At 54.1% G+C, this 13,327-nt stretch overlaps 1 protein-coding gene across 6 annotated transcripts in view; it reads left to right on the plus strand.

Annotated features, from left to right (window-relative positions):
• Positions 1–12,482, plus strand: part of FUBP3 (far upstream element binding protein 3) — a 58,177-nt gene extending 45,695 nt beyond the window's left edge. For 3 of the 6 annotated variants that reach the window (XM_032165428.2, XM_058445137.1, XM_058445138.1), the window contains exons 12-19: positions 390–531; positions 4,642–4,802; positions 5,571–5,644; positions 5,954–6,034; positions 6,214–6,290; positions 8,686–8,757; positions 10,049–10,176; positions 11,140–11,280. In XM_032165428.2, the coding sequence (XP_032021319.1) occupies positions 390–531; positions 4,642–4,802; positions 5,571–5,644; positions 5,954–6,034; positions 6,214–6,290; positions 8,686–8,757; positions 10,049–10,176; positions 11,140–11,148 (744 nt within the window). In that variant the 3' untranslated portion in view covers positions 11,149–11,280. Of the gene's footprint in view, positions 1–389; positions 532–4,641; positions 4,803–5,570; positions 5,645–5,953; positions 6,035–6,213; positions 6,291–6,740; positions 7,678–8,685; positions 8,758–10,048; positions 10,177–11,139 lie in introns of those variants that run through there. The other 3 variants (XM_032165427.2, XM_032165429.2, XM_032165430.2) reach the window with 3 other exon arrangements.
• The last annotated feature ends 845 nt before the right edge of the window (positions 12,483–13,327 follow it).

Below are 13,327 nucleotides of genomic sequence, written 5' to 3' on the forward strand. Positions count from 1 at the left end.
CAGTATGTGTCCGCCGCAGGAAAGAGGGTCCTCAGCTGCAAGGGAGAAACCAGCTCTTGATGCCTGCAGATCGGGGCCCAGTGAGGAAAGCTCCAGGGAGAAAGGCCGCTGGGCTTCAGCCTTGGAGTTTGTGTCTGCCTATTTCTGTTGGATACATTTGAGCTGTTTATGTAACTGCGTGTGTTTGTCTGTACAGGTCCTCCCGGCTACACCTGTGATGGGTGTTAATTCTGGCTTAAAAGAGCCCTTCAGAATGAGAAGTGTGGAAAGGTGCTAGGTTCTAATGGGTGGCATTGATTACATCCTGTCACTTAACCTCCTCCCTGGAGAAGAGGAGCAGTGGTGCTGTGGCAGTGGCAGAGGTCACTAGAGCCCTGTGATCTTTCCAGGAAAGAGACGGCTTTGGAGGCCTGGCAGCAGCCAGAGGAAGAGGTCGTGGCCGTGGTGACTGGAGTGTGGGAGCCCCTGGTGGCGTCCAGGAGATAACATACACGGTGCCAGCCGATAAGTGTGGCCTCGTCATAGGCAAAGGTAAGAGGCAGCTGGGGTTTCCAGTCCCCCTTCAGCTGTTTGGCTTGAGGGAGGGCAGGTCACGGGACCTCTGGAACCTTTGGTGAAGTCACTTTGCTGCTGCAGGCTGGGGCTGCCCAGTCTGGGGGCAGTAGCCACCTTCTGCCGAAACCCTGCTTGGCATGGTTCTCTGAGGCTGCTGACGGGCCTGTTGTGAGGAGCAAAGTGAATTTTTTCCTGTGAGTATGAAGAGACAGCAGTAAAACTCCCTGCCTGTTGAGGGCAGCCTAGCTTGGTGAAAAGATACCTTGCGCAAGATGGGGGGCCTTTGTCAGTCAACTGGTAATTAACTCACCTCCAAGGAACTTAGAGGGACGGTTGAGACAATATCTGCAGTGAAAATTCCTTCTCCACAGTGTGTCACTTCTTCCCCTGACCAGGTTTGAGTATTTGGTCTTGATCCGCACAACATGTGAAAATGGTTTTTATCCTTTCTGCGTATTTACCGTGAGTCACGGACTCTCTCTGGAGGGAAATAAACATTGATTTGTTAGTTTTTTCTGGGCATTTTGGAGAACATTAGGAAGAAACCCTCATTCATGGCTACTGTAGCTCTTTCTTGTCCTTCACTGAGAACCAGGAGAGAGCAGCCACATTTCTCAGCCATTGGCAGCAGTTCATCTTGGCTAGCCCTGGGACCCAGAAAGGCTACTGAGACCAGGACCGAGGCTGTGGGGCCTCTCCCAGTGTGGCAGCAGGGCTCAGCTTCCGTGGGGCTCTGAGCCAGGCCTCACTGCCAGCGGGGGACTCCCGTTGTCACTGGGTTTCGTATTTGCCTTCATTAGGTATTTGACAGCATGTGGAGAAAACAGTCGTCTCTCCAGAATTTCTCAAATTTTTTTGATCACCAAATGCTTCTTAGCTGCTTGAGGGGTGCTTGTATTGGATAGGCAAGACTTGGGGATGCTTCACCAGCAGAGACCTCCAGAGCTGGGCAGGTGGGAGCCCCTTACACTCACCTCCCAGGAGCTGCCCTCGTCCCTGCTCACAGACGCTGTGGGCTTTATGCTCTTGCAAAATGCAAGAAACCGTGTTGTCTTTTAGATGCTGAACCACTCAGAGTTGGTAGGAACAATGTGGGTTTGTGTTCATTTGCCGGCAGGTGTGCGGGCTGGTGAGTGTTTGGGGATATTGCAGGCTGCGCCAGATGCTGCCGGAAGTCCCACGCTAACCAGGCCGTCAGCCTGACTGCTGTGAGACTGCAGCTAGTTGATGCCTGTAGGTTGACGATTAGCTAGATCTAGATTTCTTGGCCTTTTGCAAACCGTTTTGTCAGCGAAGTTTTCATTTGCTTGTGTCTCTAAACCCTGACTGAGCGTTGTTGCCTCACCATGACAGGCTCTCATAGTGAGCCCTTGGTGCTCACAGAGCAGCCCCTCGTAGTTGGTCCTCCACAAAGTCATCCTGAGTGGTTCCTAGAAAACAGTAATGAGAATGAAGCAGTAACTGGTCTGTGTCCCATGCTTGAATAGCAGCCTAAAGAAACCTAATTGGCGTCTCGGATATGGGAGGGTCTTTCTATGTCACACATACACCCCACTAAACACACACACATACACACACACACACACACACACACATACACCCACCCCCTCAGGGCCCACGTGAGACATCTCTTTTCCTTGAGATGGGCGCCTGGGCAAGGGAGAGAGGAGCCCCATGCAGTCAGGCCCAGCTTTCCTTGGCCTCTGGCCTGGACAGACGCAGAGCCTCCCTGGCCCCTGCTGGATTTCCATGATAAACACAGCAACATTGACAGATAGCGCAGCCAGCCTGCTCTTGTCAGCCAGGCCTTTTAGCAGGTTTGATTAATTGCTTTACGATTTCACGTCCAGCCGGGGGGCCACTGGTGGGGCACTTCTGCCTCCCATCAGGTAGAAGAATGGAGCGGCCGCTGAATGAGTCTATAGACAGCCACCATGTGCCAAGCTAGTGACCTCATTTTGAAGGAAGATGAACTTAAATTAACTCCTTCCGGCCCCGCGAGGTTTTGTGGCGCCTCCTCACCTTATTAGCATGTTCCCAAGGCCTGGGGATGAGGGGCCCAGTAGGGAGGGCTGGGGCCTCAGCTGTCTGGGGACCACGGGATTCTCAGTCGCATACACTCATGTCCTTGTGCTTTTGCCTCCAGACCGTGTGGGTCTGCGTGGAGGCTGGTAGGGTTCCCTCGAGTCTTAGGTGTGCCTGTGGAAATGGTCTCCATTTTAGTTTCTATTCTTTTTTATTTTATTTTATTTTATTTTTGAGATGGAGTTTCGCTTTTATTGCCCAGGCTGGAGTGCAGTGGCATGATCTTGGCTCACTGCAACCTCCGCCTCTCGGGTTCAAGCGATTATCCTGCCTCAGCCTCCCGAGTAGCTTGGATTACAGGCATGCACCACCACACCTGGCTAATTTTGTATTTTTAATAGAGACGGGGTTTCTCCCTGTTGGTCAGGCTGGTCTCCAACTCCCAACCTCAGGTGATCCGCCCGACTTGGCCTCCCAAAGTGCTGGGATTACAGGCGTGAGCCACCGTGCCTGGCCAAGTCTCTATTCTTTATTGCTCCCCAAAAAACATTGCCTAGAAGCCTGCTTTTCATGGTGCAGAGAAGATAAAATCCATGGCCTCTGAGTAAAGGGCAGAGGTAAAGGTCCCCTAGGAGAGGCTTGCAGCGGCCCAGAGGAAATCAGAGCTGTAGGCGTTGGCCCGGTGTGTCCCCAGACAGGCGGGTCTGGCCAGGGTGGAAAATGCAGGGATGCTTCTCTGAAACTCCAGCAGGACTTTAAGGAAATCACAAGCATAGCATTTGGTTTTGATGGTCGTTTTTTAAATTTAAAACCACCCTAAACTTAACCAACCTCTTCTGCATGCGACCTTATCTGCATGCCATGCCTCCTGGCGTCTTTTCTCCCCTGTAAGGGCTGCCCCTGCTGCCTTCAGGAAGGACCACCTGTCTTTTTCATTCCTTGACCTCTGTAGAATCCTGGCAAGACGCCCTTGTGTCTGCCTTTAGCGTCCCCTCCCGACTGGCCTGATAGGCTGTTGAGACAGGGCTTTTCTGGCAATGGGTAGAGGGAAGCTTGGAGTGTTTGGAGGATTGTGGACGGTGTCTTGGTGAGGTGCCACATGGCATTTAGGGCCTGTTTTTTTGACTGTGGGCACGGAGGAGGGGCCAACACTGGCCCCCGGCCTTTGCTTTTGATCACCCGGGCTCGCTGCTGCCCTATACCAGCTTTGGAGCAGATTACCTTTTTCTCCACTTTTCCAAACTGTGCTCCAAGTTATCCTTGTATTCTGGCTCCTCCTAGCAACGCTCCATCCTCCACGGAGTTGAGCGGAGCAGATCCACAAGTTCTGTGAATTTCAGAAGAAGAATCCAACTATTGTTACGCTGCTGGAGTTTTTATTACGCAAATTTCATTCGGAGACTGAGACTCTCGCAGGTTTTTGAAAGAGACCAACTAAATTTTCATTAGCCCTGCTCCACCCAGGTCTCTGTGACCTCCACCCCATCCTTGCACTGCCTATCTAGACTGTCACCCCATGGAGGAGGCAGGGAGTTGAGAAGTGACGCGGTGGGATACTGAAGGCCCGAGTGGGCTCCAGGCATGGTTGGGCCTGTGGTCATCTGTTTGGCCTATGGAGAAAGTTGCCCACAGCCAGGCTGAAGGCCCCATTGTCATGGAGGGGCCCTTGGCTCACCATTCTTGTGTTAAGAAGGGCAGTGCCATCCCTGGCTGGGCGGGAGCCCCACAGCTGGCTCCATGGTGTAGACCCACAGGCCTCAGCTGAGACCTGGTCACTGGGCCACTCAGGGCCTTCACATGGAGGTTTCACATGGCATCTGTGGCCTCATCTTGGCCTTGAGAGAAAGTCCAGCTTCACTCCAAAGCTACTTTTGCAAGTGAGAGAGCCCTGGGTTTAGTTGGAACCACTTTGGAGTAAATAGAGAGTACTTCTCTACTGTCAGGGCAAATGCCGACGTGCACAAAATCCCCCCGAGTCCTCTTCTGGAGCCAAGTGCCCCAGAGCCTCAGGGGTTGCCACAGTAGCTGCTTACTCTTCTGTCTGTGTTCTGCTGTCCACAGGGGGTGAGAACATCAAAAGCATCAACCAGCAGTCAGGGGCGCACGTGGAGCTTCAGAGGAACCCGCCTCCCAACAGCGACCCCAACCTGCGGAGATTCACCATCAGGGGGGTTCCCCAGCAGATCGAGGTGGCCAGGCAGCTCATAGATGAGAAAGTTGGCGTACGTACAGGGTCCTTCCCCCACCTGGCTTACTCATAGCTGTTTTCTTTTGGATGTCCAAGGTACCAGCTTTTCCCGCCACCTTGTGCTTCTTGTGCCTGTGGGTTCTTACATCACATGAGGGCAAGCCCCCTCCTGCTTTGCCGAAGGGAAGGGTCGGAGACCCAGGGAGTGCCAGAGCCAGGCCCAGAAGCAATGAAGGAAGCCTGGCAGGACTCACCAAGGCCACAGCAGCCGAGGCCCCAGAGCCGTTCCCCTGCGGGCTTAGATGAGCGGCTGGGGCGGCAGCCTCCCCCCACGCTGTCCCGGGACTCCGCTGGCATTGCCCTGGCGGCCAGCCCAGCAGGCAGCTTTCATTGACTCTGGCTTTAGTTTCAGGCACCTCAAGGCAGATAAAGAAAGGGAGTGTTGATGGAGGACAGATGGGCCACTGCTCACCTCAATGGGGACGTAGAATGGCAGAAAGAGCCTTGGGCCAGCCTAAGTTGACGGGAGAGTCAAGCAGGTTGGTCCCTACCCCCAGGGTGATGCCAGGGCAGTTGTGGTGGTGCCAGGACTGGCTGTATGGTGGTATTGGTTGCTGGAGGGCAGAAGCCATTTCTGCAGCGCAGCCTGCTGTGGGAAGGAAGGCTAGTGTGAGTGCGTAGGTGTCCTTACTTCACTCGACTCCATCCCCCCAAAAGCTGGGCTTTGCCTCGGGGTGGACCTGGGCAGAGGAAAGAGGTGTGCAGCCAACAGTGGGTGAGAGCTCCCTCTGTGCCCCCACAGGGGACCAATCTCGGAGCACCTGGAGCCTTCGGACAGAGTCCATTCAGCCAGCCACCTGCCCCACCTCATCAAAAGTGAGTCTTTTGCATCAGTCTTGCCTGGGAGAATTCACTCGCTCCCAAGAGATCCCCTGTCCTTTCCAGCTGCTTCTAGGGAGTGCCAGCCAAGGCCTGAGGTTCTGGGTGTGGGCAGGACTCGTTTCTTTTCCTCTCACCAGCGTCCCTCCGGCCTATCACTCACTGACCTCAGCGATGGGGTGGGAGCCTCTCAGAGGGCAGAGGGTCTTCTGTCCTGACCGCCCCTCAGTGCCCTGGGGCTGGTGGGGGAGGGGACGAGCCCTCCATGGTGAGGCGCTCAGTCTGTTGTCTCTTCCCCTTTCCCAGTACCTTTCCTCCAAGGAGCTCCGGGTGCTTCCCAAACATGGCTGCCAAGGTGAACGGGAATCCCCACAGCACCCCCGTGAGGTAGGTGACCTGCTGTGACTCAGCTGGGGACAGACGGGACTAGGATGGTCACTTGGCTACTGCCGACAGGCAAGGGTCTGGTGATGCTTGGCTGGGGTGAGGGAGGTGAGCAGTGAAGAGGGAGACGACAGGGGTGACTTGCCTCCTATAGGAACGAGTGACTCTCTTGTCATCCACAGTGGTCCTCCGGCCTTTCTGACCCAGGGCTGGGGCAGCACCTACCAGGCGTGGCAGCAGCCCACACAGCAGGTCCCAAGTAAGTGACTCGGGGCTGGGAGTGCCTGCCCTCCAGAAAGGCTGGGGCCCACAGAAGTCCTGGGGCCAAAACACCCTCGCTCAACTCAGCCAGCAGGCCCAGGATGCCCCTCCCCAAATGACCAGGAGCCCTCCGGGTGGGGCTTGGGGCCTCCTGCAGGCCTGTACTGGGGGTTGTGCATGCTCAGAGAAAGGCCCCAAGGGAAACTGCACAAACCTCAGGCGGGCTGGGGACTCTGGGCTGGCCCTCTCTTGGCCCACCTGTCCTCAGAGCTCTGGGCCTCTGTCACTTTTGTTCCCCATGCATGGGTGGGGATGGGTTGAGCCAGCTTCTGCTCCTCCTCTTCTCCACCCCCTGGGGGGCTGGCTCCTGGCCCCCCGATTTCCTCCCCCTGCCTTGGGTGGCTGCCTTCCTCTCCCCTCTCAGGCTTCCATCTCCTGAACTTTTCAGAAGCAAACAGCTAGGGAACGACTTCTGCTGCATCCCGCCTCTCCAGGGAGACTGGTTGTGAAGGAGAAAGTCCTGGTGGGAATCAAAGCCGCCGCCCACTCTGTCCCCACAGCCGCTTCAGGAACCACTGTTGGGTTTCAGAGCTGGTCTAGCCCCTCTGGCATGGCCTTCACAAAGCAAAGCAGAACCCTCACCTTAGTACGATCCAGGTTCTCTTGACCCATCTGGAGTTTCTGTCCTGTGTTTGGAAAGGCTTCTTCAGTGTCTGCAGATTCTGACAGCACCCAGGCCGCAGGCCCCGCCTCACAGCCTGGCTCGGAGGGCCTGAGCCCCCTTTCTGGGGTTCTGCCACCTCAGCCTTACACAGTCCTGAGGCCAGTGCTGTGTGGCCTTAGGCATGCCCTGCCTTCTCTGGAGCTCCACTTCTGTCACGTGCAAAATCAAGGGTTTGAGTTTGAATTCTAAAGTACTTGCATGCTCTGAAATTGTATAGTTGTGTTTCTTCCCTTTTTTCCCCAGTATCTTATTATGAAACGTTTCAAATATCGTAGAACACTCTGCAGTGAGCACCCACACGGCACCCAGATCCCACCATCCATCCCCTTACCCTCTGCTCGCTTGGCCACGGGGGCTGACCCTGTTTCCGTTCCTCGGCTCCTCACTTGCTGTTCTAGTCTGAGAGAATCCTCCAGGCAGCAAGGTGGCCAGGATTGACTCTGGGGACACTGAGGCCTGGGAGGCCTTCAGGGGAAACGGCCCCCTGGCGGGTGGAACTGGCAGAGGCCTGTGGGCTGAGGAAGGGAGAGCGCAGGAGGCACCCAGTGGTTGGGCAGCCTTCATCTCATGTTGTGGAGCTTGGCTTTTTTTGTTTATTCAGGAGTTTTGCAGTTGAGAACCGGTTTGGGTTGGTGAAATATTGTTTGGCAGCAAAGTCCTGGTTGCCGGCGCCCTCTGCGTCTGAGGGAAGAGTGTTTGCTGCCTGTGTCCCTTTTGTCCTGCTCCTATGGGAGGAATTAGGGCGTCTCCTTCCCTCCTTCCTCCCTCTGCTTGCTTCTTCCCCACACTGCTCCTCAGTCTGCAGTAAAGTGAACTAGTGGCGAAAGCATGTGGCTGCGTGATCTCTGCAGTGGTTCGCCCTTCCTCCCTGCTTCAGGCTGCAATCCTTATAGGGGACAAGACAGTGAGGGGGCCTTTTGTGGGCCTTGGCAGGTGGACACCTGAGCCAGCCCCAGCCTGGGCAGAAGGAGAGGTCCTGACTCACCGCTGTGGTCAAGTCTTTGAACCCCCTCTTGTGCCTGGCAGAGTCCTGAGGCTCTGTTCCCCGATGCTGGCTGTTTCTCTGCCTCCCCCAGTCTTCACTGCCCACATAGCCTAGAGGGTGAACCCAGGGTCCTGCACAGAAGAGAAGGGCTGGACCACCCTAACACATGCACCCCCTTTCCCTCTGCCCTACCCCAGCCTGCCTGAGGCTGGACAGGGTCCAGGAGTGCACTGGTGCCGCCCGCCCCTCCTCCACATGGCCCCTCCACTTCCGCTGGTCCAGAGGCACAGCCCCCAGGCCTTGAACAGAGGGCCACGCGAAGAGAGTGCTCAGCAGCCTCTGGAGTCTTTGTCCTTTGGAAGGCTGATTGGGGAGCCTCAGAACAGCAGTGGCTGTGGCCCTCAAGCCCCCCATCTGTGGACCCACAGCTCGCGTCTCCATCTGAAGAGGGTCAGGCTAGCCTTGCTAGTTGCCCTGTGTGCCCAGCCCCACCCTTACAGTGATCTTAGTTACACCCCTCCTCCCAGCCCTGCCAGCTGCCACCTCCTTCCCAGGCAGGGCTGCAGAGCCGTGTGTGGCCAGGAGTGAGGTGGAGGAGTGCAGGGCAGGGCCTACAGCTGGCGGGCTGGGGCTGAGGCTGTGAGGAGCCAGCAAGGCCTGACTGCTTTTGTGTTCTTCGCACAGGCCAGCAGAGCCAGCCGCAGAGCAGCCAGCCCAACTACAGCAAGGCCTGGGAAGACTATTACAAAAAACAGAGTGAGTGCCCGGCCCTCCTAACCTGTGGCTCCCGGCAGCACAGTCGCCTCCAGCCCAGAGACTTCAGAGTCCAAGGCTCACTGTCACCTCTTTTTTCCCTAATGCCTTCCCCCTGTGGCTTGATGTCATTATTTGCCTTCATCCTCCACCCTGTACCTGCCTGCTTCTCTCTGTCAGGAGTCTGGGCGTAGTCAGTCAGTGACCACAGGCTGCCCTGCGACTCGGCACAGGCCTGCCATCCCCTCCTCTTTATTCTCCCCCTGCTGGGCTCCAAAGGACTTGAGGTGGGCGTGGCACCTGGAAGTGTGAGCTCAGCTGGCGTCTGGTCTCCTTAGGGACCGAAAGATTCCGGTTAGGTGCCACCTGGCCGGCAAACAGACCAACCAGGCGTCTTGTTCTCTGTCTCGGTGCTTCAGGGCAGATGAGGAGAGGTGGTGAGATTCAGGGAAGGAGGCCTTACCTGGGCATTGGAGCTGGGTGCTTAGTTTCTCCTCTTAAGTAGGCCCGTTTTCTAACTACCAGAAATGAAACCAGCCTTCAGAGCAGGGCGAGGGACCCAACAAGCAAAAGGTCTCTGGGCAGTCATGTAAAGTCAAGACCAGACTCTCGGGATATATCCCACGATTACTAGGCCGGAGGATTGGGGGCTTCTTTAAAGAGGTATCTCACGTGCCTTGTGTTTGGAGGATGTTTCTTGCTGGTTGGAAGAGATCGGGTTGAAGGCCACCAGAGAAATGGTCCCCCTGGTGCTGGAATCATCGCCAGGTTCATGGCCCTTGTAGGGGTTGGAGGTGGGGGTGTTGAGTCATGGTCACCAGGGGACCTGGTGTAAGCTCAGCTGCCCAGTCTGCCCCAAATCCCGATTCCCTACCCCTGGGCCTGTGTTGAAGCTGTTCACAGGATTTGGACACTATCACAGGCACCCAAGTTAGGCACTCCCGTTCTCCCCCACCCCCACCCCCACCCCCAGCCCAGGATCCCCCCTTCGCTGTCTGTCACGGGGCCCTGGGAGCTGACGGGGCAGGCAGGGAGATGCAGAGAATGCGCTTCTGCCGAGAGAAGGCAGGCGTGAGGATTGGTCTTCACAGGCCTAGCAGGGGCCGGGCAACAAGAGGCTAACAGCACCTTTTGTAGCATGCGCTCCTGCAGCAGCAGTTTCACCGCGCCGCCTCCTAGACCTCCCTGCCTTCCAGCCGTCCGGAGGGAGAGCAGATGCCCAGGGCCTTTGGGAAGGGTCCTGCCCAGTGCACTTCCGCTCCCGACAACCTGTGTTTCCCCCTTTGTCAACCAGGTCACGCCGCCAGCGCTGCTCCTCAGGCCAGCTCCCCACCGGACTACACAATGGCCTGGGCAGAATATTACAGACAGCAGGTCGCTTTCTACGGACAGACGCTAGGGCAGGCGCAGGCCCACAGCCAGGTCTGTAGCTAATCACCAGCACCGCCGCCACTCCCTAGCCCCAAGCCCCTGCTCCCAAGCCTCCTATGTTTCCTGACCCCAGGATGAGAGCGCTGGGCTAGGAGGAACCTCTGGGCCCCGCAGCTCCTCAGCGAGGCTGCGTCTGCTGGAAGCCTGGCTCCAGCCCCTCTGTCCCTCCTCGCTCCGGAGAAAAAGAGTTTAGGTCAAGTGGGAGGATTGGGGGCGCAGCCCCTGCAAGGAAGTGCCTGATCTTTCCTCAAGTCCAGGCCCCAGACCTCAGGGCTGATGAGTAGTCTCTCTCTTCCTCTAAGCCTCAGTTTCCCTAACTGTAAGGGAGCGAATGCAGAGGGTGCGCTCCAGCAGCTGCTCTCAAGGAGAGTGGAGTGGCCAGGCCATCAGCCATCACCTGGGCAGCAGCAGGAGGCAGTGAGAGGGCAGGGGGAGCAGAGCCCAGCTTTCCTCTCCTGTGTACAACCTAGAGGGTTCTGTTCAGAGGCCAAAAACGGATTTCTTATTAAAGAAGGGAAGACGTCCAAGTGTTCCCACAGGGCGTATTTCCCACCTGATGCCAGTCAGGTCCTCATGGATAACATTTCAGTTACCTCCTGGCCCTGGACTCAGCTGGTTGGGCCTCTCACTGCCAAATTGGCCGTCTGGGTCTGGTCCTGGGGAAACAGGTGTCAGGGCTGGTGGCGACGGAGGAGAAGCGTGGCTCCCACTGTCCGCTCTTCCCTGCCCCAAGTCCCTAGTGGAGAGAGAAGCCCAAGACCTCCTCTTCAGCAGAGGTTTTGTCTGGTCCAGCTCCCGTGACGTGAGACCCGGGGGAGGTGCTGGGACACGGGCCTGTGTGTGTCGGTGCCAGCGTGGCGCCAGAGGGGAGAGGGTGACCTGTCACCTCCTTACTGGCACACAGACCTGAGGACCTGCCGTCGCAGACTAACTCCTCTTCCCTTCCATTCACAGGAGCAGTAGGACAGTGTCCTCGTGGCCAACTCTCCCCTCAAAATCATTGTCAAAGAAAACCTATTTGTAACAGAGGTTTTTACATTTGCAAACCTTTTGATGAAGAACCGTTGTTTTGTTCTGTGAAACACTATATTTAGATTAACGGAATTTTTCTAAAAATCGAGAAAATTAGTTACTAAAAATTGCTGATCATTTTTGTTTCATTATTTTTGTTATTTCAAATGTATAAGCTCTGGGATTCTTTTTGGAGCAATACCTACAAAGTCAGGCACCAGAACGTGCCTCAGAGCTGTGACATTTCAACATGATGGTTTTGGTTTTGTTTTGTTTTGTTTCGTGTCCTTTTTATTTGCAGTTTTTTCTGTTGCAACAGAAAGTGGCTTGGAAGTCTTAGGTGGTATGTAACAAATTCTTTTTAAAAATTTTAAAGCAGTATTTAAGTATTCTTAAATGTGTAAATTCATTTAATGTTTTACTTCTAATTTCTTGTATCTTGGCTGTCTGGTTTTATTGCATTTTTTTAAAAAACTGAACTATTATGTATTGTAATGAATGATGTGAATTCTGAATTGAGACAGATAATTGTATTGCTGTCCAACAGGGGTTGGGAGGGGCATTTTGTAGGGTTTGTATAATTTCTAGAGTTCGAAAGGGGTAATATAAAAATGTGTTCATGTGTTTAGCATACGTTTTTTTCATGTCTCCATTACCAGTTGCAATTGTGTATCTAAGACCTCCAAGCTTGTTTTTAAAACAAAACAAAAAACCTTTCTCTATTCTCTCAGAAATATAAATACTGTTATTTTTAATATTAAGAAATTCAATATAACTTTTAACACACACTGTGGAACATTAAACCGTATAAAAATGTAGTTATAACTATTTTTAATTCCAAGGTGTTGTTTGCTTTTTTCTTTTAAATATTTTCTTAATATTTTGTCAGATTAACTAGATGAATAAATAAATCTAGTATTAACCGCATTATGAATTAAATAATTTTGATTAAATGAAAGGGATAATATGATTTCCAGTGTTTACTGTAGTGTATCTTGTACAGATAACATGTATTTTTAAAGGAAAAAAAAACGGAATTGAAGCTATTTTTTCTTGCATTTCTAATTGACCTGAGGGACATTCCGTTTGAAATGTACTGAAGTTACAGTTTCTGGTTTTTTCTCCTTATTTTTCTTATAATGCTTGAAATGTCTAACTATTAAAAAAGACAATTGGAAAATATGCATGGGGTTTTTAAGAAAACAAAGTGTTCTTTTTATTTGACTGACAATTCATTTTACACTCTATATAATAAAATCTCCACAAGGCATCTTGTGGGCAAAGTCTTTCTGGCCTGTTCGCTTTCCATTCGCCGGTTCATCCCTCTGCCCCTGCCCACGGCTGCCTGAGAGGGAAAGAGGATTCCTGCGGGCCTCGCCCGTCATCTTGCACTGCGTCAGCCCGCCTTCGTTGGTGCACAGCCTAGATGTCTAGCTAGTTCGTTAAGCTAATTTTATTTTAATGGCTCTGTATGATTTGACAGCTTGACTTGAGAGCCGTGGTTGGGCTCAGCTCCCCTTCCCTGTCACAGCCAGGCGTCTCTAAGTGAGAAGTCAGTATGGGAGTGTCGTCGGATGGAGCTGGGAGATGCACTGAAGGGCGTGCGGCGGGTCAGCGGGCTTCTGTGACTGACTGGGCAGCCCCTTGCCCTCTGCCCGCTCCCCTTCCCCGCATGCCCATGCACACACATTCGCCTACAAATGTAGATGGGCTGCCCTAGGCGCCGTGTGGTTTCCCTGACTGTTGCTGCCTGCATCCCCCACCTCCTTGTCCCCAGCCTCACCTGTGGCTCTGGTGGTGGTGCTTTCTCGCTCTTAGCCCCGTGCCCACGGTGGGTGCCAGATAGCCAGGGGGGCTGGGACGCATCAGCACACGTGCTCATTATGTCCTGTCCTTTCATGAAGAAACAAACGGGGCGTCCTTCCCCAGAGGTGTTAAGTTACAGTCCTGTGGTCTTAGGACTCGTGGCGACAGTGTGGGCCTCAGACTTGGAAGGGCATTAAGGAATAGAGAGCATCAGCCTTTGCCTCTTTTTTTCCTTCTGTCCCGTTGGTTGGGGTGACTGGCATTGAGCAGTGTCTGCTTTCACGTCTGAGCGGGCCCTGCCTTCGCCCTCAGGCTTTCTGTGCGG

The sequence above is a fragment of the Hylobates moloch genome, unplaced genomic scaffold, assembly GCF_009828535.3.
Source record: "Hylobates moloch isolate HMO894 unplaced genomic scaffold, HMol_V3 SCAFFOLD_10, whole genome shotgun sequence".
Classification (NCBI taxonomy): Eukaryota; Metazoa; Chordata; class Mammalia; order Primates; family Hylobatidae; genus Hylobates; species Hylobates moloch.